Genomic DNA, 22,941 nt, shown 5'->3' with positions numbered 1-22,941 from the left:
TTGCCTAATGACACTTGGATAATTGGTTGACTCTACCCTTAAGGAGGAATGAGAAATGACTGCCTCCATTCAATGCCTTCTGCCTCAAGCAGGAATTCATAGAATCCTTTTGTGTGTCCTGTGTAAACAAGGCTGTAAAGCAGCACACCATTGTACTATTAAGACATCTAGTTTTTCTGATCATTAATAAGATTGGACTGTTGCACGAGTCAGATCGTTTGGGTGCCTTGTTTGAGAACTGCAATCTTAACGCTGCAGTTCCTGATTTTATATTTTCTTCAGATCTCAATATTTATGCAAGGTAAGCCACACTCACACTGCTAAGTACTGCGACTTTACTTCACCTCCATAAAAATTCAGTAAGAAAATTTCTTTAGTTTAGCTAGTCACAGCATGAAAATGGAGAGCAAAGAAAACTTGGGGGGTGAGGGGGGGTGTTACCCTTCTTGAGGTTGGCTGGAAGAGAGGTTCATTAACATACACCTTTTAAAAACCTTAGAAGGGTAGCCCTATGGGGCTTGCCAGGAGCATCCCAAGCCCTAGGAACTATAAGGAAAATTATCAAGAGCCCTCTCACACTCCAGGATCTATGCTCGTGGACAGACACAGGCAGGAGGGCCCCTAGCAGCAGAGGATTGCAGGCTTTTTGCGAGGGTCTGAGGCGCGGAGTAGAGAGGTCGGCGTAGGGAGCGAAGGGACAGCTCCCTAGGACAAGACAGCCCATGGCGGATGCAGGAACGTTTCCGCCCCACTTTCACGCGACCCGCGGGTGTTTTCCGCTCGTCGCGTGGGCCGCGGGTTGCTTAATTCTGCGCCGTGGGCGACGTGACGCAAACACGCTCGGATTCATGACGTCATGTCACAAATGCCACTAGCGTCACGAAGTCTCTTTCCCCTCACTTAGTCTCCGGTTCCGGCAGGTTCTCCCCGCCATTTAGTCTGGGGTAGGGGTCGGTCTTCTGTCCAGACGCCCTGCAACTTGCGTCCTCCCGGCCAGGCCACGCCCCCAAAGCCAGCGCCCCTAGGCAGAGCCTCTTGCCCGCGCGCCAGGCGGCTTCCTTCTCCGGGACACTGGGGAAGGGGGTTGGTTTCCCAGGGAAGCGGGGCTACCGCCGCCCCCCAGAGCAACGCACGCAGCGAGCGCCGAGGGGCCGGGCACCGGCGCTGACGACGCCTCAGGGAGGCCGGTCGGGGACAAGCGTGCGACGGGGCGTCTGGGAGAGGAGGCAGGGCGCGGAGCTGGGCTCAGACGATGCCTCCGGCGGCTGCACCACTCCCTCGCCCTAACCCCAGCCAGGCCTCCTCGCCCTCGGGCTGAGCCGAGCCGTGGTTGGTTTACCACAGCTCCGGTCCCGCAGCCCGCCCAGCAGGAGGGCACCTGGCTCTTACCGAGCTCCCGCTCCATGACTGGGCGCAGGCGCCTGGGGTCCTGCCGGCTTAGCCCCGCCTCCTGTGGCCGGGACTCGATTCGGCCTCGGCCTCGGGGCGCAAGGATCCGGGATTCTCCTCGGAACAGCGGTTGCTCCTGTAAGGCAGCACAGCGTCTCGTGACTGCTAGTGCGGAAGGAAGCCGTCTTGCTCCGCGAAAGAACTAGTTCCTAGTTCTTGCTGCTTCCTTCCCAGGTGCCAGGGCCGGAAACCCCGCTGAGGGCCCAGTTGGGCACACTGCGGCCCGCCCAGCAGCCGCGCGGTTCGGCGAGGCCGGGAGAGGCCCCCCCGGCGTGTGGAGGGACAGGTGCGGCTGGGCCAGGCCCGTGGCAGCAGGGTGATGGGGCAGGAAGAGGGATTAATACCCCAGACCCCCCGAAATGGCATTTCATGGGGAAGATATTAACGGGTCACCATAAACCCCGTGCGTGCTGCTATCGCTCCCCTACGTCACCGCAGGGAGCTGTGGCGGCTGCATCACGGTGCAGCCTCCAGTGAGCCGCCCTGTCCCCTGCCGGGGGGAAGTGTCCGCTTCGTGCGCGGGCCGGGTAGAGGTAGCGCTGCCCGCTCGGGCCTTTACACTCGTTAAAAAACGGTTACGGGGCACGAGCCCTGAACCTAGAATTACGTTAAAGGGGGGTCACCACTTGGCCCTAAAAAACTTTTCCACGTATTTTTACATTTTTAAACAAGCAGCACAGAGCCCGGTTTAATGCCCAAACTGCAGGCGTCAGAATAAATGAGAAACTACGTTCCACGCCTCTCCTGGACAAGCTAAGGTGAATGCAGTCACTAAAGGAACTGTAGAAATTGGCACAGGTTTTTTATATCAGGGAGTATTAACACCTTTACAAAAACATAATGTAAACAGAAGTAAAACAATTAGAATGAACGCTTTAAGGTAAAGAAATATGCAGTCATAGAATCATAGTCAAAGCGCTATTGTAAGGTGTAAGCCTAACTGTTTTAGAGAGACTGTTCTTTCTGGAGTAGTTATTAAAAGGAAAATTGACAATTTATCAAACATTATTAAAAAAATTGGACATGGACTGTTTTGTGGACATGTGTACTTTGATTATTGAATAAATAGTAACTAAACTATCTATTTGTGTTGTCTAGTTTTGGTGGGTACATAATTGATGCATTATTTTTTCTGTAACTTCCTAATTTTGTTGGAACCATTCCTTGAGTTTTTTGACAATTTTTCTTTTGCCCCTCAGAGGCTTTCAGTAGTAGAGCCAGTAGTAAATAAAAGTAATTGATTTGTTTGAATAGGCCCATTTCCAGAAGGAAGCCCGTGGAACATGAGGTAATAAATATCCAACCATTTATAAAATTTGGTTATAAATTACACCCTACTAGTCACACGGGACATGTCCATCATATGACTATAACCACCTCTTTCACAACTTCTCTGATATTTATCCCCATTTAATCTCTATTTTTTAACCTGACTTGGGTGCAGTATTACTGAAACGCTTTGTTAAATATTCTTTCATCAGGCAGTAGAGGAGGTTGCTGGACCTCTTTTCCATATCAAAACTCATGCATCTAAGGAAACTTATCTATCCATATCCTATTCCGACTATGGCATAGATGGACATTTCTTTGTTTGGGAAGTTGTATGCAAAGACAAATTAGTTATATTTATGTTTCTAGGAGAAGCCATCACTTCTATTAAAGTTAGTTCTCTCTATAAAACAAAACAACATTCTAGAAAAGTTGAGAAAAATACCTATGGAAAGGTTACTAACCTTCTACAGTAACTGGAATTCTTTGAGAGGTGTCCCCCTATGGGTGCTCCACATGAGGTGTACATGAGCCTTCAAACAGTGATTTTCAGCAGCAGTGCTCATTCAGTGAGCACAGGTGCTTTAGCAATTATTGTGACCCATACAGAGGTTACAGAGGGCTACAACAGATAAACCAGCCTCACTTCCTTCTCTACTACAGTCCCATGGAGATGAAATTCTGAAGCAGAGGGAAAGGAGGGCAGTAATACAGCACCCACAGGAACACAAATCACCAAAAAAAAACAAAACCCTCATTACAGTACAAAGTAAGTAACCACTCTCCCTTTGAGTAGTGTCCTTATGGGTGCTTCACTTGACGTGATGCCCATGCAGAACCCTCTGAATGAGGTGGGAACTTTAGAACTTGGTCCTAGAACTTTACAGAATGAAAAGGTAGCATGGATTGGGGGCAGAAGCTCCATTCGAATTGGAATGGGGGCAGTGAGGGGAGGTACAAGACTTGGCTGGGGTGGTGCAGCCAGTTCCAGGCTAGGAAAGAGGGTCCTGGGGATTCCTGCCTGTTCCAGCCCCTCCAGGTCTTGCTTCTGAGCTGATCATGAGCTCCCTGGCTGGATCCCAGTCACACCAGTCCCCACTATTTCCATTGCAGGCGCTCTGACAGTTGCTTGAGAGACATGCACCAAGGCATAGTGCCTTGAGGAGATGTAAACAAAGGCCCATGTTGCAGTGTTGCCAATTTCCACAATAGGAACATCATTCAGTAGCACAGAGGTCCCCAACCTGTGAGGTGCATTCCCCCCGCCCCAGGAACGTTCAGGGGCAGGGCTGGGGCCTGGCTTCCAGCCCCAGCTTCCTTACCCGTCTGCATCCCTCCCGGAGCCACAGCCTCACTCCCAGCTCCAGGGCTTGGACAGGAGTAAAGGCAGGGGCACGAGGTAAAAAGTTTGGGGACCACTGAAATAGGGCAACAGATGTGCACTGAGATCTGTCAAGAGGGCTATGACCCTAGGTGGGTATGTCTCATTAGCAACTGCATAGCAGGAGAGCATGCAGCTGGAAATCCACTTAGTCTCTGTGTGGACACTGGTGTTCCTTTAGCTCTGTCCACTGTAGATAGAGTCTTGGGGAGGCTCTAAAAGGTTTAATCCTGTCCAAATAATAGGCTAGTGATCTCCTAACATCTAAGGTGTGAAGAGCAGCATTCACCTAGTCTGATGGGGTCTAGGGTGGAAAACTAGCAGATGAATAGCCTGATTGGTCTCTGACTTCCATATCACTCTGGGTAGGAATCACTGATGTGGTCAGAAGGATACCGTGTCCCTGAAGACAATAGCATAATAGAGCTTAATACGGTGGCTCTCAACCTTTCCAGATTACTGTATCCCTTTCAGGAGTCTGATTTGTTTTGTGTACCCCCACATTATAACTCACTTAAGAACTATTTGCTCACAAAATCAGAAACACACAAAAGTGTCACAGCCATTACTGAAAAAATGCTCATTTTCTCCTTTTTACCATATAATTAGAAAATAAATTAATTGGAATAAAAATATTGTACTTGCATTTCAGTGTATAGTATATAGAATAGCATAAACAAGTCCTTGTCTGTATAAAATTTTAGTTTGTACTGACTTCGATAGTCCTTTTAATGTAGCCTCTTGTAAAACTAGGCAAAGATCTAAATGAGTTGATGTACCTTCCGCCCGCTGGAAGACCTCTATGTACCATGGTTGAGTACCACTGACTTAATAAACCAACCTCCTAATTCAGCAACTCTTCAAGCTGAGATAATTGCCATTAGAAAGACAGTTTTCATGGAAAGTTTAAAAGCGTACAAGTAGCAAGTTTCCCATAGAGAGGTTTCATCAGAGAATTAAGAACTAAGTTCAAATCCCAAGTGTGGGGGATTCTCAGACATTCAGGAAAAGATTCAATAGATGGGAATTTGGAAGTAGCAGGATGAGCAAATACCAAGAAACCTTCCACAGGAGAACTCTTTAAACCATGATTTGAGGACTTCAATAGCTCAGACATAGGTCAGAGGTTTATTGCAGGAGTGGGTGGGTGAGATTCTGTGGCCTGCATTGTGCAGGTGGTCAGACTAGATGATGATAATGGTCCCTTCTGACCTTAATATCAAGGAGTCTATGAGAATGAAATAGTGTGATGGCCAGTAGGTGGACCTTAATGGGGCTCAAAGAGAGAATTCCTTTCTTCAGCGAACAAAGATACTCCAGAGCCTCCAGGATGGAACAGTTGACAGGAGACAGGCGATAGTAAGTGCACCAGTGATGAAATTTTTTCTATTTCCCAAGGTAAGTTTTCCTAGTGGATTATTTTCTGGTGTTCATTAGGACTTTTTGAATCTCTCTGGAACAGGAGAATTCTAGACCCGAGAGCCATCTAGGAATCAAGCCTTGAGCCATAGTGTTCAGACTGGGATGACAAACATTCCCCAAAGCTTGAGTCAGAAGACTGGGCATCAGCAGGAGACTGATGGCTGGCTGAGAGGAGAGATGAAGCTGATAAGAAAATCACACCTGTCTTGGCCAGAATGGTGCAAGAGTACCATGGTTTTGTCCTGTTTGATTTTATTTAGAAATCCTGATGATTAGCAGTGTTGGAGAAGATTCTTCAACCAAGAGAAGAGAAAGGCATCCCCCAGAGAAAGGCAACTAAGGCCTTCCCGGGAGCTGAATTTCATACATTTCTGGTTGGCAGTGATGGTAAAAAGGTCTCCAATGTTCAGAAGACCCCAAGTAAGGAATACCTGTCTGAGTGTGGATCTGTCAAGTTCCCGGTCTTGATCTTGACTGAAGTATTAATGAGTCAGTCATCTAGGGTGTTTTGAAAGCTAGGCAAACTGCTGAGATGAGGATTCAGTGGACTGTGCATCATTCCATAACCTGATTACCTTTCAGAAGAGGGAATAGGATCTTGTTCTCCCTGTCAATTTATGTAGTATATACTGGCCTGGTTGTCTGTCATTACATGGACAACTGGGCATTTTACCATGGGGAGAAGTTTATCTCACGCCCCTGAGCTCCTGAATGTTGATATGTAGGGTAGACTCCTGGATGGACCATCTGCCCAGCATACTGTGATCTTGTGGATAAGTTTGCCATCTTAGAAAAAATATGTTCAAAACTATTGTGACAGTGTGAGGGACGGTTGAAGGGAACTCCTGAGCATACCTTGTGTGGATTCTTCCATGAGTTGAGGGACATTAGCCCACATTTGGGACTAGAGAGCATCATGTTCAGACTGTTTCTGTTGGGGGTATAAACTGTCCTGATCCTGTCTTGGAAGCAACACAGGTGTAAGTGGATGTGTAGCATGATGAAGGTACATGCTGCCATATGCCTGAGGAGCTGTAGGCATGATCTGGCAATGGCCCATAGGTTCATTTGAACTTACGCAATTAAGTCGGTCAGAGTGAAAAATCTGTCCTCTTGTAGGTAGGCTCTGGACATTGTGACATGGAGAATGGCCCCTATAGAGATAAGAGGGAGGACTTGGCAGTATTGAGCTGAGGGTTGAGCATGTGGGAGAGACAGAGCCTTCTTTACAGCAGTTTGAACTTCAGTATAGGAATACGCCTTGAGAAGCCAGTCAAGATAACTGAAGATTATTCCCCATTGGTGAAGCTGTGTGGCAACTATCGCCATAACTTTCATAAACACTCCAGGAGTCCAAAAGAGAGGACTCGGTGTAGATAGCAGTCCTGATCTATGTAAAAGCATAGGAATCTCTAGAGAGAGGGGATTTTATCATGGCATGAAAGTATGTCTCTTAAATGACAAGGGTTGCAAAGGTCATTCAGATCCGGGGTGAAATAGCTGCAAGTGTTACCATCTTGAATTTTTGTACCTTGATAAAGGTATACAACATCCTGAGATCTAGAGTTGGCCTCCACCTGCCCTTTTTTTGGGGGAACCAGAAAGTATCTGGAATAAAATCCCCATCCTCTATACTAAGTGGGAACTGGTTCCATAGCTCCTATGCAGAGGAGGAAGAAAAATTCTTGTCTGAGGAAAGGCTCATGAGATGGGTGCCTGAAAAGGGATGAGATAAGAGGGAGTGATGGAGTGGAAATGGATGTTATAAACTCCAAGATCTATCTGTCAGAGATAATGTGGTCCCATGAGATGCAGAAATAGGAGAGACTATCCCCAAAAGATGGGAGGATGGAAAGGGCAGGATGATACAACAGCAGACCCAGATCGTGGGAGTGTTTGTGGCCCTTGGCTGAGGTGTCAAAATGAACACTTCATAGATGATGGCTACTGCGTCCATCCAAGTGTAGCAGTGACAACTTTCCCCTCTGCATTCTGGGTTTCTTTTTAGGTGGCTCAGATGCTCTATGGTAGGTGAAGAAAAAAACGGTTGCTTGCCTGTACACTAACTGTTGTTCAAGGTAAGTTGTGCACTTATACATTCCACTGTAGATGTATGTGTTCCCAGTGTACTACAGTAGAAGACTTTTGCCAGAACTACTACTAGGCATAGGCAATGTCTGCACCCCTACTCTCCTCAGGCTCTCAGGCAAGGGCATAAAAGGGGCACGTCTGCCACCTCCCTCTCCAGTCTTTCACATGTCCAACTAGTGGGGAGGGAGGTCGTGGAAAGTATAGAAGCAAAACGTCTCAAAGAACAACAATTACTGTGTGGTAGGGTGACCAGATGCCCCAGTTTTATAGGGACAGTCCCGATATTTGGGGCTCTCTCTTATATAGACGCCTATTAGCCCCCATCCCATCCCAATTTTTCACACTTTCTATCTGGTCACCCTACTGTGTGGATAAGTAACCATTCTCTCTCTTTTGAGTGATTGTGCACATATACATTCCACTGTAGATGACTCATCAGCAGCTCCCTTACAGGTGGAGTGACTTTGGATCATCTAAGCTAGAGACTGTAACACTGACTTGCCAAAGCCACATCATCATGAGTGGAAAAGATATACACAGAGGACCGTGTCAGTGCCTTGCATATATCAGTTACTGGAACATTGCTCAGAAAAACTAATGAAGTGGATTGAGTGAACCATTATTCTCAATGTAGAGGAGACTTAAGCAACATTGTAGAAGAGCTTAATGCAATCAGAAATCCAGTGTGAGATTCACTGAATTGACAGAGATTGACCTTTAATTCTCTCAGCATAGGTTACAAGAAGCCAGGGGGTGAGAAGTATTTTTTGCTGTCCAGATAGAATGCGTGGGCTTCACAAACACCCAAGGTATGAAGTGTTTTCTCAGCTTTAGATGAATGAGGTTTCAGGAAAAATACTGGAATATTAATTGTTTGGTTTAGATAGAAAACTGACACTACCTTAGGCCAATCCATAAATTTATGCCTAAGGGGAACCATATCCTTATGTAATGACAGGTTTCAGAGTAACAGCCGTGTTAGTCTGTATTCGCAAAAAGAAAAGGAGTACTTGTGGCACCTTAGAGACTAACCAATTTATTTGAGCATAAGCTTTTGTGAGCTACAGCTCACTTCATCGGATGCATACTGTGGAAACTGCAGAAGACATTATATACACAGAGACCATGAAACAATACCTCCTCCCACCCCACTCTCCTGCTGATAATAGCCCATCCAAAGTGACCACTCTCTTTACAATGTGTATGATAATCAAGTTGGGCCATTTCCAGCACAAATCCAGGTTCTCTCACCCTCCACCCCTCCGCCCCAAACTCACTCTCCTGCTGATAATAGCCCATCCAAAGTGACCGCTCTCTTTACAATGTGTATGATAATCAAGGTGGGCCATTTCCAGCATAAATCCAAGTTTAACCAGAACGTCTGGGGGGGGGGGGGGGAGAAAACAAGGGGAAATAGGCTACCTTGCATAATGACTTAGCCACTCCCAGACACCACTGACTTCCTGAGGAAACTACAATCCATCGGTGATCTTCCTGATAACACCATCCTGGCCACTATGGATGTAGAAGCCCTCTACACCAACATTCCACACAAAGGTGGACTACAAGTCGTCAAGAACACTATCCCCGATAACGTCACGGCTAACCTGGTGGCTGAACTTTGTGACTTTGTCCTTACCCATAACTATTTTACATTTGGGGACAATGTATACCTTCAGATCAGCGGCACTGCTATGGGTACCCGCATGGCCCCACAGTATGCCAACATTTTTATGGCTGATTTAGAACAACACTTCCTCAGCTCTCGTCCCCTAACGCCCCTACTCTACTTGCGCTATATTGATGACATCTTCATCATCTGGACCCATGGAAAAGAAGCCCTTGAGGAATTCCACCATGATTTCAACAATTTCCATCCCACCATCAACCTCAGCCTGGTCCAGTCCACACAAGAGATCCACTTCCTGGACACTACAGTGCTAATAAACAATGGTCACATAAACACCACCCTATACCGGAAACCTACTGACCGCTATTCCTACCTACATGCCTCCAGCTTTCACCCTGACCACACCACACGATCCACTGTCTACAGCCAAGCTCTGCGATACAACCGCATTTGCTCCAACCCCTCAGACAGAGACAAACACCTACAAGATCTCTATCAAGCATTCTTACAACTACAATACCCACCTGCGGAAGTGAAGAAACAGATTGATAGAGCCAGAAGAGTTCCCAGAAGTCACCTACTACAGGACAGGCCCAACAAAGAAAATAACAGAACGCAACTAGCCGTCACCTTCAGCCCCCAACTAAAACCTCTCCAGTGCATCAGCAGAGATCTATAACCTTTCCTGAAAAATGATCCCTCACTCTCACAGATCTTGGGAGACAGGCCAGTCCTTGCTTCGAGACAGCCCCCCAACCTGAAACAAATACTCTTCAGCAACCACACAACACACACACTAACCCAGGAACCTATCCTTGCAACAAAGCCCGAAGCCAACTCCGTCCACATATTTACTCAAGTGACTCCATCATAGGACCTAATCACATTAGCCACACCATCAGGGGCTCGTTCACCTGCACATCTACCAATGTGATATATGCCATCATGTGCCAGCAATGCCCCTCTGCCATGTACATTTGTGTAGAGACTGTCCGGTTTGGCCAAAGAATAAATGGACACAAATCTGACATCAGGAATCATAACATTCAAAAACCGGTAGGAGAACACTTCAACCTCTCTGGCCACTCAGTAAAAGACTTAAGGGTGGCAATTCTGCAACAGAAAAGCTTCAAAAACAAAAAAATACACACACACATATATATATATATATATACACACACACACAGAAGGTATATCTATTTATCTCTTCTTACTATATGTTCCATTCTATGCATCCGATGAAGTGGGCTGCAGCCCACGAAAGCTTATACTCTAATAAATTTGTTAGTCTCTAAGGTGCCACAAGTACTCCTGTTGTTTTTGCGGATACAGACTAACACAGCTGCTACTCTGAAACCTGAATAATTTAAGACTATCAAAGGGGTTGTCTTCTACAGTGTTTTGGATTTCACGCTTTAATCTTACAGACTGCAGCCATGTGGCTCAGCTCATGACTTCAGCTGTGCCGATGAAATGGGAGGCTGTATTGAGAGTTATCCTTGCCAGAAGCTGTCCCTCTGTGATGAGGGCCTGAAATAGTTCTCTATGCTCTGATGGGAGATCTTCGTAAAGGAATTAATTCTAAATAGCTAATGTGATTATATTTTGCAAGAATTGTCTGGTAATTAGCAATTCTGAAATGCAAAGTGGCAGGTAACTCTTGTGACGAAAGATATCTAAGTGCTTTGAATCTTTATCATACAGGGTAGCCTTCAAATTGCATTGTCCGTTGAATATTTATTTACTGCATCGACAACTAAGGAGTTGGGACAGGATTGGCAAATAAAAATTCTGAATCCCTAGCTGGAACATGGTACTTTTTTTTTTTTTTTTTTTTTTTTAATAAAAAAGATGGGGGCAGGGAATGCAGTGGTGGCAGGAGTTTGCCAAAATGTTCTTGGCAGGTTCTAACATCTCCTTGTATATAGGAAGAGCAACATACGCTAAAGATGGCGTGTGAAGAATGTCCAGCAGTTTATACTGAGTCTCTTGCACTTCTTGTAACGCTTTTGAAAAGTTATCTGCCACTCTTTTCATCAATTCCTAATGTTTGAAGTCACCAGCACTAGATAAAGAGGGCCTAACAACTTCATCTCGGGAGGATGATGAACTAGTTGTCTGAGGGGTAGCCTCTTTATCATTTCACCTTTCTTGCTCCTCAGACGTCCCCTCCTGTGGTGGAGATTGCTACATGGAAATTGAGAGAATTAAGGAGCGCTGTCCCTAGCATTCCCTGCAAGTGCGGGGTACCATGGAGAACTGTTGTCAATAGACAGCTCAAAGGTCCTAATGTGGCCACGAGGAGAGGACAGCATAAGGGACTGATCATACCAAGGAGGTTACTGAGCAGATTGAGGTTGCACAAGACTGGAAGTATCCTTCAGTGGAGCAGCTTCAGGAGAAGCTGGTTTAGGCATGTAATCATAAGAGCCCTGAATAGAAACTTGAGGATCTGGAGAACTCTTTGCATAGTTTAATGGAGGAGCAATGGTTAGCCTCTCTGAATGCATGAGTACCAAGGAATCATGTGGTATCGGCAAGGTATTGGATACAGTGGAGATCATGGTAGCAGGAGTCTAACTGAGCTCAATAAAGGAGTGTCAAGGCTGATTCCGCACTCTGGAACTTGGAGTACAGAAGGTGGGGGCCCGCAAGGATTCTAAAAATTAATACCGGCCACTCCAGACTTGTATTAAACTCCCAAGGTTACAACTTATAGAATCATAGAATATCAGGGTTGGAAGGGACCTCAGGAGGTCATCTAGTCCAACCCCCTGCTCAAAGCAGGACCGATCCCCAATTAAATCATCCCAGCCAGGGCTTTGTCAAGCCTGACCTTAAAAACTTCTAAGGAAGGAGATTCCACCACCTCCCTAGGTAACGCATTCCAGTGTTTCACCACCCTCCAAGTGAAAAAGTTTTTCCTGATATCCAACCTAAGTCTCCCCCACTGCAACTTGAGACCATTACTCCTCGTTCTGTCATCTGCTACCACTGAGAACAGTCTAGAGCCATCCTCTTTGGAACCCCCTTTCAGGTAGTTGAAAGCAGCTATCAAATCCCCCCTCATTCTTCTCTTCTGTAGACTAAACATCCCCAGTTCCCTCAGCCTCTCCTCATGACTCGTGTATTCCAGTCCCCTAATCATTTTTGTTGCCCTCCGCTGGACTCTTCCCAATTTTTCCACATCCTTCTTGTAGCGTGGGGCCCAAAACTGGACACAGTACTCCAGATGGAGGCCTCACCAACGTCGAATAGAGGGGAACGATCACGTCACTCGATCTGCTGGCAATGCCCCTACTTATACAGCCCAAAATGCCATTGGCCTTCTTGGCAACAAGGGTAAACTGTTGACTCCTATCCAGCTTCTCGTCCACTGTAACCCCTAGGTCCTTTTCTGCAGAACTGCTGCCGAGCCATTCGGTCCCTAGTCTGTAGCAGTGCATTGGATTCTTCCGTCCTAAGTGCAGGACTCTGCACTTGTCCTTGTTGAACCTCATCAGATTTCTTTTGGCCCAATCCTCCAATTTGTCAAGGTCCCTCTGTATCCTATCCCTGCCCTCCAGCGTATCTGTCCTCCCAGTTTAGTGTCATTTGCAAACTTGCTGAGGGTGCAATCCACACCATCCTCCAGATCATTTATGAAGATATTGAACAAAACAGGCCTGAGGACCGACCCTTGGGGCACTCCACTTGATACCGGCTGCCAACTAGACATGGAGCCATTGATCACTACCCGTTGAGCCCGACGATCTAGCCAGCTTTCTATCCACCTTATAGTCCATTCATTCAGCCCATACTTCTTTAACTTGCTGGCAAGAATACTGTGGGAGACAGTGTCAAAAGCTTTGCTAAAGTCAAGGAACAACACATCCACTGCTTTCCCTTCATCCACAGAGCCAGTTATCTCGTCCTAGAAGGCAATTAGTCAAGCATGACTTGCCCTTGGTGAATCCATGCTGACTGTTCCTGATCACTTTCCTCTCCTCTAAGTGCTTCAGTATCGATTCCTTGAGGACCTGCTCCATGATTTTTCCAGGGACTGAGGTGAGGCTGACTGGCCTGTAGTTCCCAGGATCCTCCTCCTTCCCTTTTTTAAAGATGGGCACTACATTAGCCTTTTTCCAGTCGTCCGGGACTTCCCCCGATCACCATGAGTTTTCAAAGATAACGGTCAACGGCTCTGCAATCACATCTGCCAACTCCTTTAGCACTCTCAGATGCAACGCATCCGGCCCCATGGACTTGTGCACGTCCAGCTTTTCTAAATAGTCCCAAACCACTTCCTTCTCCACAGAGGGCTGGTCACCTCCTCCCCATGCTGTGCTGCCCAGTGCAGCAGACTGGGAGCTGACCTTGTTCGTGAAGACAGAGGCAAAAAAAAGCATTGAGTACATTAGCTTTTTCCACATCCTCTGTCACTAGGTTGCCTCCCTCATTCAGTAAGGAGCCCACATTTTCCTTGACTTTCTTCTCTCTGACCTTGGATGGATAGATGCTGCCACCACCCAAATGCAAAACCCCTGAGAACCCAGGTAGGCACACTTGGGAATTCTTTCCTGTGGGATACCCTCAAGCCCTTTCACGCCCCCCTTCCAGGGAAGAGCCGAGAAAGAAAAAGAAAATCAGCCGTTGTCCCCAACTAATTAAACAACATATGCACAAACCTTTTAGGACACCAAAAATCCAATCCTGTTCTTAAAAAGCGTAAATTTTATTAAGAACAAAAAGAAAGAAAATACATCCAGAATTTAGGCTTTTGCTAGATTTAAAAAACCCACTTACAAAAATTAAACATCAAGAATAACCTTCTTGAGGTCCAGCTTAAAGATTACAAGCAAAACAAAAAGCATTTGGGGTTAGCACAAAGGAGTCCACAAGTCAATAAGAAATAAACAGAAATAAACCTAATCGCAGCTTTCTAGACATTTTCTGATTATGAGGAGGTTTTAGGTATGATCTGATGATTTCCATACCTGACAAAAATCTTTTTACTGCATAGTCCCAGCCCTGTCTCTGCTCTGTCCCCTCCCTCTGGAGAACAATGGAACAGACAAAGGGAAGTTTTTCCCAATTTTAGAAAGTTCTAACCTTCCCACTGTCTCTTTTGGTCCGGCGCCCACTCCTTTCCTTTTACCTGTGGACTTTTTAACCCTTTACAGGTAAAGCAAGCAGAGAACACTACTAAGAGGGATTTTATAGCTAACTGGCTGTCTGAGTGTCCATAAAAGGGAGCTCCCTCTTTCCCCCCCCCCCCCCCGCTTCATTTATCACAAGGAGACACAGGTTCATCGGAGACAAACATAGCCCTGGAAAACCTGAACTCCTGCAGTACTGGGTGCAGTTGCACGGGAACCTGATGAACCGGGGTTGCAGTGGCCTGCAATACTGAGAATGGTGCAGGGAGAACTGTAACATCTGCTGGACTACCAATCAAAGCACCAAAGAAGTAGATGTTGCAGGTAATACTGATTTCTTCAATGCAGAGCCCATAGAGTCTCTAGTATCTTGTTCATACTTTGATACTTGTTCATATTTGTTCATACTGAAGACTTCGGTACCAATTGGTGAGTACCGTATGATTTAGATGAGCTTGAGGACTTCGATTTAAAGCTTTCTGTACCAAAACTGTTCAAACCTCTCTAGGAGGTTTAAGGAGTGTGGGGTCTCCGGCACAGCGGATCTCTTGCTGAGGAGATTTAGTATTCTTGATGAAAGACTTTCCGTCACTTGTAGGTCTACCTGACAGGGCTGACGAGACACTGGGGTGACTTGGAGACTGCTGTACAGGGACCATTTCTGCGCTTGAAGTTAAAGCTAGACAAATGGAGCACTTCATCATTTAACATCTCTCTCACCTGGAGTGGCTCTTAAAACAAATGCCGAGGGCACGTGTACCCACAAGGGAACAGATACAGTGTGAGTGGCTGTCACTAACTAGGAAGGACTCCTGGCAAGTGAGTCAGAGTTTGAAGTCTGGGGACTTAAGTATGCCCCCAAAAGTAACTAAGGCCTTGTCTAGGCTACAGAGTTGTGTCGACAAAAGTTATGTTGATGATCAAAAAAGTGCTATAACAACATCACTATCGCATGTTCACATTACGCTCCCTTTGTTGGCAGTGTGTGTCCACAGATGATGCTCAAGCATCGACAGTGAGAGCAGTGCATTGCAGCGCAGAAGACTCAGTGTTTGGCTGGATTAGAGCACTTCCAGTCTATTATTTGAGCTGACTGGCTTCACAGTTCCACATTTTGGAATAGCTATACCATCATGTTTATTAGATCTGTGCGAAGTATCTCACTTAATCTTTTTTTTTTTTCTTATTCTATATAATTTCTAACACTCTATAGTCCTCTTAAAGTTTTATGTTGGAAAGATTATAGGAAGATTTTTGAAACAAGAAAGATATCCTTCACAAAAATATTCAGGTCGATTTTGTAGCTGTTCTTCCCAACCTAGACGCTGCACACTTTCCCCAGCATGCAAATGTCTTTTGGTTTTTTTCCCCTGAAGTAATGGTTGGGCATTAAAATCATTCAGTTCTTCTGTGATGAGATTTGAATTCCAAGCTATTTTATAGAATACGTTTCCCAAGTGTTTTTTGGATGATGACTTTTCAGAGTACAACAAAGTTCTCCCCAGCATTTCAGATTTGGCATATATTACTTCAAAGCCAGATATTTTCCCAATCATGGATTAGTTTAGATACTAGTTGTAGGGAAATGCTCATGTTTGACAATACATCATTAGCATGTAAACCTATTTTCTGATAGGTTTCTGAAAGTTTTATTCTTCTGATAAATTCATTTCTTATCCTCTGTGTAAAAGGCTACCTGCCCAATGCAAAAAGTAAAGACGACAATGGACATCCCTGCCTACCTCTCCTGTGTAATTCAAAGACGGGAGATTTAACCCCATTCAGGCTCTCAGTTGCTTTTTGTCTGGTATAAACGGTGTTATGGTTTTGTCACAGAAATCGTGAATTTGAATAAAGTTTGTGGAAACCTTGAACACTGCTGTAAAAACACATTTGATTAGGCCCCCAAACAAGCGGCATGCTGATTCTGTATGTGAGGTTGCAATGCCACTCATTTGGGGGCCTAATCAAATGTAGTGGCAGTCTCTGAAGCTGTTGACAACTTTATTGATTTACCTTACTCATCACGCACTGTTCTTAGTTTCTGGCAGCATAGACATACGTATGCCCATCATTGAAGGGTATAGCTGCCCTCTGAGGGACAATATTTGAAACCCTGAAGACTTTTGCTCCATCATAAGAGCTGAAAGCCCAGTACCTGGCAATCAAAAAACAAAATTTTACCCACAATAGAAATCTATACAAATTATCCTAACTACTAAAGAGATAACTATATACAATAAATTTGTTTAAAATGTGCAAGTGCGCATCAGGTAGAGATGCTGCTTGCAGTAACACCTCACAGCCCTGGGCTGTAAGAAGGAACTCAGGGATGTTTGGCCCTGCTGTGCCCTTTTTGCCCTCTGGTGCGTGGTGGGGTGCAGGATGTAAGTGCAGCCCCAATGGCCACTGCTAGCAAAAAAGATGCTTACCTTACCAGCCAACATGGAGAATGAAAAAGCAGAAAGGAGAAAGTCCCAGCAGGAGAGGGAGGAGATTCACCAGGACACAGAGGGTCTTCTCCGGCAACAAACACAAATGCTGCACTTTTGTTGACCTATAGGTTCAACAATCATGGGCTCGTCTACTGTTGCAGTCAATGGAGAACTCAATTTTAGCACCTCCCTGCACCCCTACAATATTCCATGTGACATCAGAGGCCACTGCCTTACCCCAACCAATCTCCAAAAGGGGACAGTAAAGATGACCCACAGTTTCACATATTCAGCAGTTGTGGCTCTCACAGGTCAGTGTGTGTAACCCAAGTGGATTGAAGTGGACATAAGGGTTCTTTCTCCTTGCAAAGTTCTGTTAATTTGTTTTATTGTCTTTATTTTTAACTTACACATAGTTTCTTTACTGGTTTTGGTATGCAATAAATGTATATTTTTTGGAAATTCATCTTGATTTTATAACATACTGCAGCTGAAGAGCCTTTAACAAGGAACAGCTTGAGCTCCCAAAACATGAGTACAATAATAGAATTCAATGGCTGGAAGTCAAAACTCAAAGTAAAACTGGAAATAAAGTGCAAATTTTTAACAGAGGATAATTAATCACTGGAACAATTTAGCAAGAGATGAAGTTTTTTCCATCATTTGGTCTTTACATGGAAACTGACTGTTTCTGAATATGCCTTAATTCAGGGATGTCAGACGTATAGGCCCAGCCTGTGGACTGGCTCAGGCCCAGAGGACACTTCCCCCCCTGACTTACTGCTCCTTCTTTAATTTACAAAGGCATCCACCACCATGCATTTACTTGCCTTCTTCATGTTGGCTGCTATATTGACCCTCTAGGTCCTCTGTTCACAATCCAATGCAGCACTGACTTGCAGGATAGTACTGAACATACCCTCTTCTTTCTCCTCTTCGGGTCTGGCATTCCAAGCAAGTGGAGGGGCACCCCTCAAGGCTGCAATGACAGTAGCTACAGATAACACACACAGATGTATCACTTTATTTATAGTCACATAGGAAAATAAAAGCTAAATTTCAGAACTCCCTTTCCTTACTCCTATAAGCATTTTCAAATAAGACATGCTTATTGACACTTCAGCTTTGGAGCACCCCTGCACATCACAATTCTCCTTTCTCCAGTCCCAGCCATGAGTATGACCCAGCCAGGACAGGGGTGGGAGGAAGAAAGGAGAGTTGTTCAGTTGCATAGAACAGAATTTCAGCCTTTATTTCCATGGGTATGAATACAAGCAATGGCACTGTTTTTCACAGGAGGCAGCGATTTTAGCAGATCTCTCACTCCTGAGTTTAAAAAAAGGCACTCGTAGCACAATGGCTGTTGGCATCCCAAAGCAACCAGGGCCTGTATGCTGCTCGCCTGTTTACTGTGACTGTGCCGGCCAAAGTCATCACAGAGTGAGGTAGGAAAGTATCCTATCAGAGTTAAAAACAAGGCTGCCATCCCTAGAAACCATCAGGAGAGAGCTGCAGAGTACCTCCATGAAAGTTTTATCAAGATCACTCGAGGATACAAGACACAGCATGTGTACATGAACAAACTGCTCCATACCTCCCATCCCCAAATTCAGGAGAATGACAGGCGGATACCAACTCTACCCCCTTTTTTGTATTGCTGCCTTGTCTAGTACAAATAAAACAACGTAAAGTCAATACCTGTGTGTCCTGCTAAGTCAGAGTGTGGCCAAGCATTATATTACATTTAAACACCATGAGGAAAAATGCATGCATACACTTACCCAAGGTTCCTTCCATTGCACTGGGCTTGTCTGTGCTTGGCTGGTGGGACTGGCTAGTCTCCGGTGGAGTCTCAACCAGGTCTTGGCTCACAGCATAGGCATAGTTGGACCCTTACCCTGCTGCAGGTCCCCCATCCTCTTTTTCCTGCTTGCTGTTAACAACAGGGGTCTCTGTCTCCAGCTCCTCAGAGGTATCTACATTGGTCTGCAGGGTGCTGGTGGGGTCTCCATTAAGTATGGCCTGCAGCTTGTTGTAAAAATTGACAGGTCTGTGACTTGGCAGCAGATCGACTGTTGGCCTTCCTGGCCTTGTAGTATGCCCACTGCAGTTCCTTTGCTTTCATGCAGCACTGTACTCATTGTACCCCCTGACCTGCTTCCCCTGTGAAATCTTTTAATAAATATCCATGTTGCCATGACAATTCCCTATCTGTGCTTGCAGAGTTTCTTCTCCCCACAGGCCCAGGAGATCCAATACCTCCCATCTGCTCCAAGCAGGAATGCATCTAGAGCATTGAGCCAGGCTGGTCAGTTGAGCACTTGTGCACAAGGAAGAGCTGCTAGGTGTGCTCGCCAAGCTGGGCAATCAGGAAAAGGCATTTCAAAACACAAAAGATTTTTAAAGAGGAGGTTTGGCTTCCGGTCTCTGACCCCTGGGCACTGGAGTTCACAACTGTGAGACAGCTGCTGGAATACTATTGAGGTTGAAAGACATCACACAGTGTTTACTTTTGCACTGTGTCGACCTCAATAGGTCAACCATAGCTCAACACTATTTGGGAAGGTGGTGTTATTGCATCATTGTAACGGGGTGCTCACATTGGCTAAAGAAAATTTTCAGTGTAAAGACATATACAGCTAGGTTGATGCAAGGTGACTTACATCAATAAAACTTTCTAGGGTAGACCAGGCCGTAGTTATTTTGGTGTATGTCTATGCATTGTCCCCACACAGATGCAAAATAATTAAGTTGGGTTTTATTTGTATCTTTTGTTATTTTGGTGCAAGTCTGCATGTGAAGGAGACTGATGATAAATTGTTAATATTGATATTTTCTCCATCCTGCAGCAACAGTCTATGTTGACACACAATTAAGATAAAGGGATTTTTTGTTGGGTAGTTGGGGGAAGGGGAGTCCACACTCACACAGTCTCCAGTAGACTGTGCAGAGCTTTAGTTTGTATTCAGTTCATATTTGGTAGGGTGTTTTTCATAGGCATTAGAACTAAAAACTAAAAAAAATTAAAGCATAGACTGATTAACCACAAGCTGGAGTGCACATGGCCCTTTCTGCTTCATTCTTTTATGTTCATCACTGATTATACTACTGCACCTTTCTTAAAAGAGCCTCAGTTTTTGGACAGGAGCCATGAGTATGGTTTGTCTTCCAAACCAGGAAAGTTACTATGAAACATTTCATTCTGGTTCATTTATTTGTTGGTAAATTACAGGCTATTGCCTAAAGTTGTATTTGGACATAAACACAGCAATTCCTTTTTTAGGAGCAGTCTACACTCCAAGTGCAATAGCAGAACCAAGCAAAGAGAAACTTTGAAGACAGAAAAAAAAAAAAAGACAAAATATAGGAAACGTTTGTCAAAGATATGGTTTTTGTTTTTAACAGAAGAACAATGTTATTTTACATCAGCTGTTAGCACTTAAGTCAGTTTTATTTGTTAGTGATAATTATTAAATGAAATTGAAACATTAAATGGCAAGAGTTTCAGACATGAGTCTAATTTCCAAAAACCAATGGGGCAACACAAAAGACAAAATAATTAATCTGCAAATTGCTTTCATCTGCTATAACTGTACTTAACATTGACAAAGGACATGACAATCGTCATTTGACTACTGTTCATCCCTGCTGTCCTCTTGTTAACTATTTTCAGAAGACTGGACATCCATCTTGTTCATGCTGCCTATGTTAATGTCTTTGGCTGGTCCACAGAACTGCAATTCATCTCTGAACAAAAACTGTGCATTACTACAATGAAATACCTAGTTTATTCTAGACTAAGACCTTAAATCCTGAACCTTTCCATTAATATGGGTCTTCAAGCTGTGGGTAATAGGGCTGGTGACATTTTTATTTTATTATTTTTTTAAGTTACTAGTTGCGTTTTTGATACAAAAACCATATAAATATCCCCTATGAGAATCAAGAAGGCATCTAGATGTTTAGGTTTTTAATGATCTGTCAGTCTAAAACTCTAACAACATTTTACTCAAATGATTCGGTCTTGGATACAGTGTGTTCTGATTCTCTTCAAAGTGAACAGGTAAGTTATGCAATAGTTATCATGCCTGATCGGTGTTCACTGAACCTCGGTACTCAGGCATAAATTACAAGCATCATCTTAGTTCTTAATTGCTAATACCCCAGTATCAAAAATATGTACTATACAAAGAACCTCAAATATGCCAAAGCAATCTGATCATGAAAATTCACACTTAATACATTTTCTCCCTGAAAAATAAACAGGGCGACCAAGAGGTCCCAGAAGTTAGAGATGGGAGGAGAAAAGATATTACAGGTTTCATGCCTGACTTATTGCTACATGATTACTACTTTAAGGGTCATCTGGCCAGTTCTTAATCACTCTTGGAAGTCCCAAATTACAAAGCTACATTTAAACACGGGGGGGGGGACGGGGGGACAATTAGTGTAATACAAAAATGATACCCAACAAAGTTAGATAAGTCATTATAAATACATAAGAAAATCAGCTACACTATAAAGAGACTCAGTGTAAAAGCACAAGTTCCAAAAGCACCAACAAACATGTCAACTGTCTTGATTTTTAAGTCAGGACAAGTCCAATTATGAAATCTTTTAAAAAAAACCCATAACACACCTGGCAAAGTTTTGTTCGATTCTTCCCACACAATCAATATCTGATTGTGCAGGCAAATTCCATATATTATAAGTACGCAGTATCCGTTGTTTGCAGCCAACCCTCAGAGATTTTATATTTGGATCTCCACAGCAAGTAACAGTACTGTACCAATTAAATATACTTTACAAGATTTTTTAAAAATGTAAATATAGCTCATTTGCACATCCACATGGAGTGTCCCAGATTTAGGTTACATCTAATCATAACGACTGTTACTAAAATATTTGCTTGGGTTTAAGAGGTATATGGCTTAACCTTACAATGCACATAGTAAATGCTACAGTTTGCTTAGAGGTAATGAGTCCTTGCCTTTTTTCAGTGACTGTATTAAGTGTAAAGTTTCGGAATCTTAGGAAATCTTAAACTCTACAATCCTTCTTCTTTATGCTGGGGATGGAGGAGAGTTGGTTCATTTATTAGAAACAAAACCCAGTTTAAAAATCTATTACTAAACTTAGCTGTTGGGTTTTTTTTAAATAAACCTTAACTTTTTTTTAGTGTTGGTAGCATTACAGCTTTGGTGTTGGGTTAGTTCTAGCAAATCAGATTATACACAGTATAATATACGCTGTCATTTATATTAAAAGAGGTATTCTGTAAGAAAAAATATTAATTCCATTTCCAATGGTAAGCTTGTGGGGTCTGATGTCCCACCATGGATCACAGGAATCAGAGCACTGTCCAAGTCATTTAGATAATGCTGTGGAAGAAGTTGGCCTCCAGATCCTAACTGATACTCAACCTAAAATAAAAAGAGGTATAGTAAGTTGATACATTACACATTAGATATTAATACAAAACAAAAGTAGAGGTGCAGTAGATGCACTGTGCAAACATCACCATCTGTATAAAACAAATTTCAGCTCATGGTTGTCTATTATAAAAAGTGGTATTGAAGAGACTTTGGGCAAGTCAACACATTCACTGGCAAGAAGGTTTTGTGTTTAGAACTGAGAGACACCGCCTTCTGCTCATTGAATAACCGGCCTTCAACACTTCAAGGTGCTGCTAGTTCAGGATGCAAGCAACCAGAAATATTGTGAATTAGTTACTTAATGACAGACCATTGAAAAGTATGAAACTTTAAACAAAAAACACAAGTTTAAATTGTGGTGAGCTGTAAACTTCTGCAGCTCTCTCAGCTAAGATCTTGAAACAAAACCTAGAGTAGTTTCTCTAGGAACAACAGGGATCGAGTCTAACTCTCAGACTTGTGTTCTGAATTCTTTCCAGGTACATACATTGCTGGTAATGGACTTAGCATTTGGCGATGTGGGAAGATTTAAAAGAGCTAAAGAAGTTATACCTAAATACCATTATTTTAAGGTGGCGTGACTTTATTGAGAAAAACTGTGACCATATAGATCATTGTTGCAACCACTGTTATAATATTTGCAGCAAATATTGTACAAAGGTTGTCATGTGAGGTGTCTACGAAGGGGTTA

The 22,941-nt window shown here is 44.0% G+C and overlaps 2 protein-coding genes and 1 long non-coding RNA gene across 7 annotated transcripts in view; 1 reads left to right on the top strand and 2 right to left on the bottom strand.

The window, feature by feature from the left end:
- The window catches only part of FAM151B (family with sequence similarity 151 member B), a 72,591-nt gene extending 71,052 nt beyond the window's left edge, over positions 1-1,539 (bottom strand). The window contains exon 1 of one of the 2 annotated variants that reach the window (XM_073344366.1): positions 578-1,539. Coding sequence is in view for 1 of the 2 variants with exons in the window: in XM_073344364.1 (XP_073200465.1) it covers positions 1,390-1,405 (16 nt within the window). In the remaining variant the exon portion in view is untranslated. The remainder of the gene's footprint in view (positions 1-577) is intronic. The other variant, XM_073344364.1, reaches the window with a different exon arrangement.
- LOC140911404 (uncharacterized) lies at positions 1,540-20,217 on the top strand. The gene is made up of 7 exons (XR_012158936.1): positions 1,540-2,207; positions 3,382-3,487; positions 5,782-5,941; positions 7,530-7,599; positions 8,343-8,421; positions 16,944-17,126; positions 20,099-20,217. It is a non-coding gene; the product is annotated as an uncharacterized lncRNA (long non-coding RNA).
- Positions 20,011-22,941, bottom strand: part of ZFYVE16 (zinc finger FYVE-type containing 16) — a 55,209-nt gene continuing 52,278 nt past the window's right edge. For all 4 annotated transcript variants that reach the window (XM_073344357.1, XM_073344358.1, XM_073344355.1 and 1 more), the window contains one exon: positions 20,011-22,238. In XM_073344357.1, coding sequence (XP_073200458.1) covers positions 22,077-22,238 — 162 coding nt within the window. In that variant the 3' untranslated portion in view covers positions 20,011-22,076. The remainder of the gene's footprint in view (positions 22,239-22,941) is intronic.

Source organism: Lepidochelys kempii, chromosome 5 (genome assembly GCF_965140265.1).
Source record: "Lepidochelys kempii isolate rLepKem1 chromosome 5, rLepKem1.hap2, whole genome shotgun sequence".
NCBI classification, from domain to species: domain Eukaryota; kingdom Metazoa; phylum Chordata; order Testudines; family Cheloniidae; genus Lepidochelys; species Lepidochelys kempii.
This window is presented reverse-complemented; position numbering and strand designations above follow the sequence as displayed.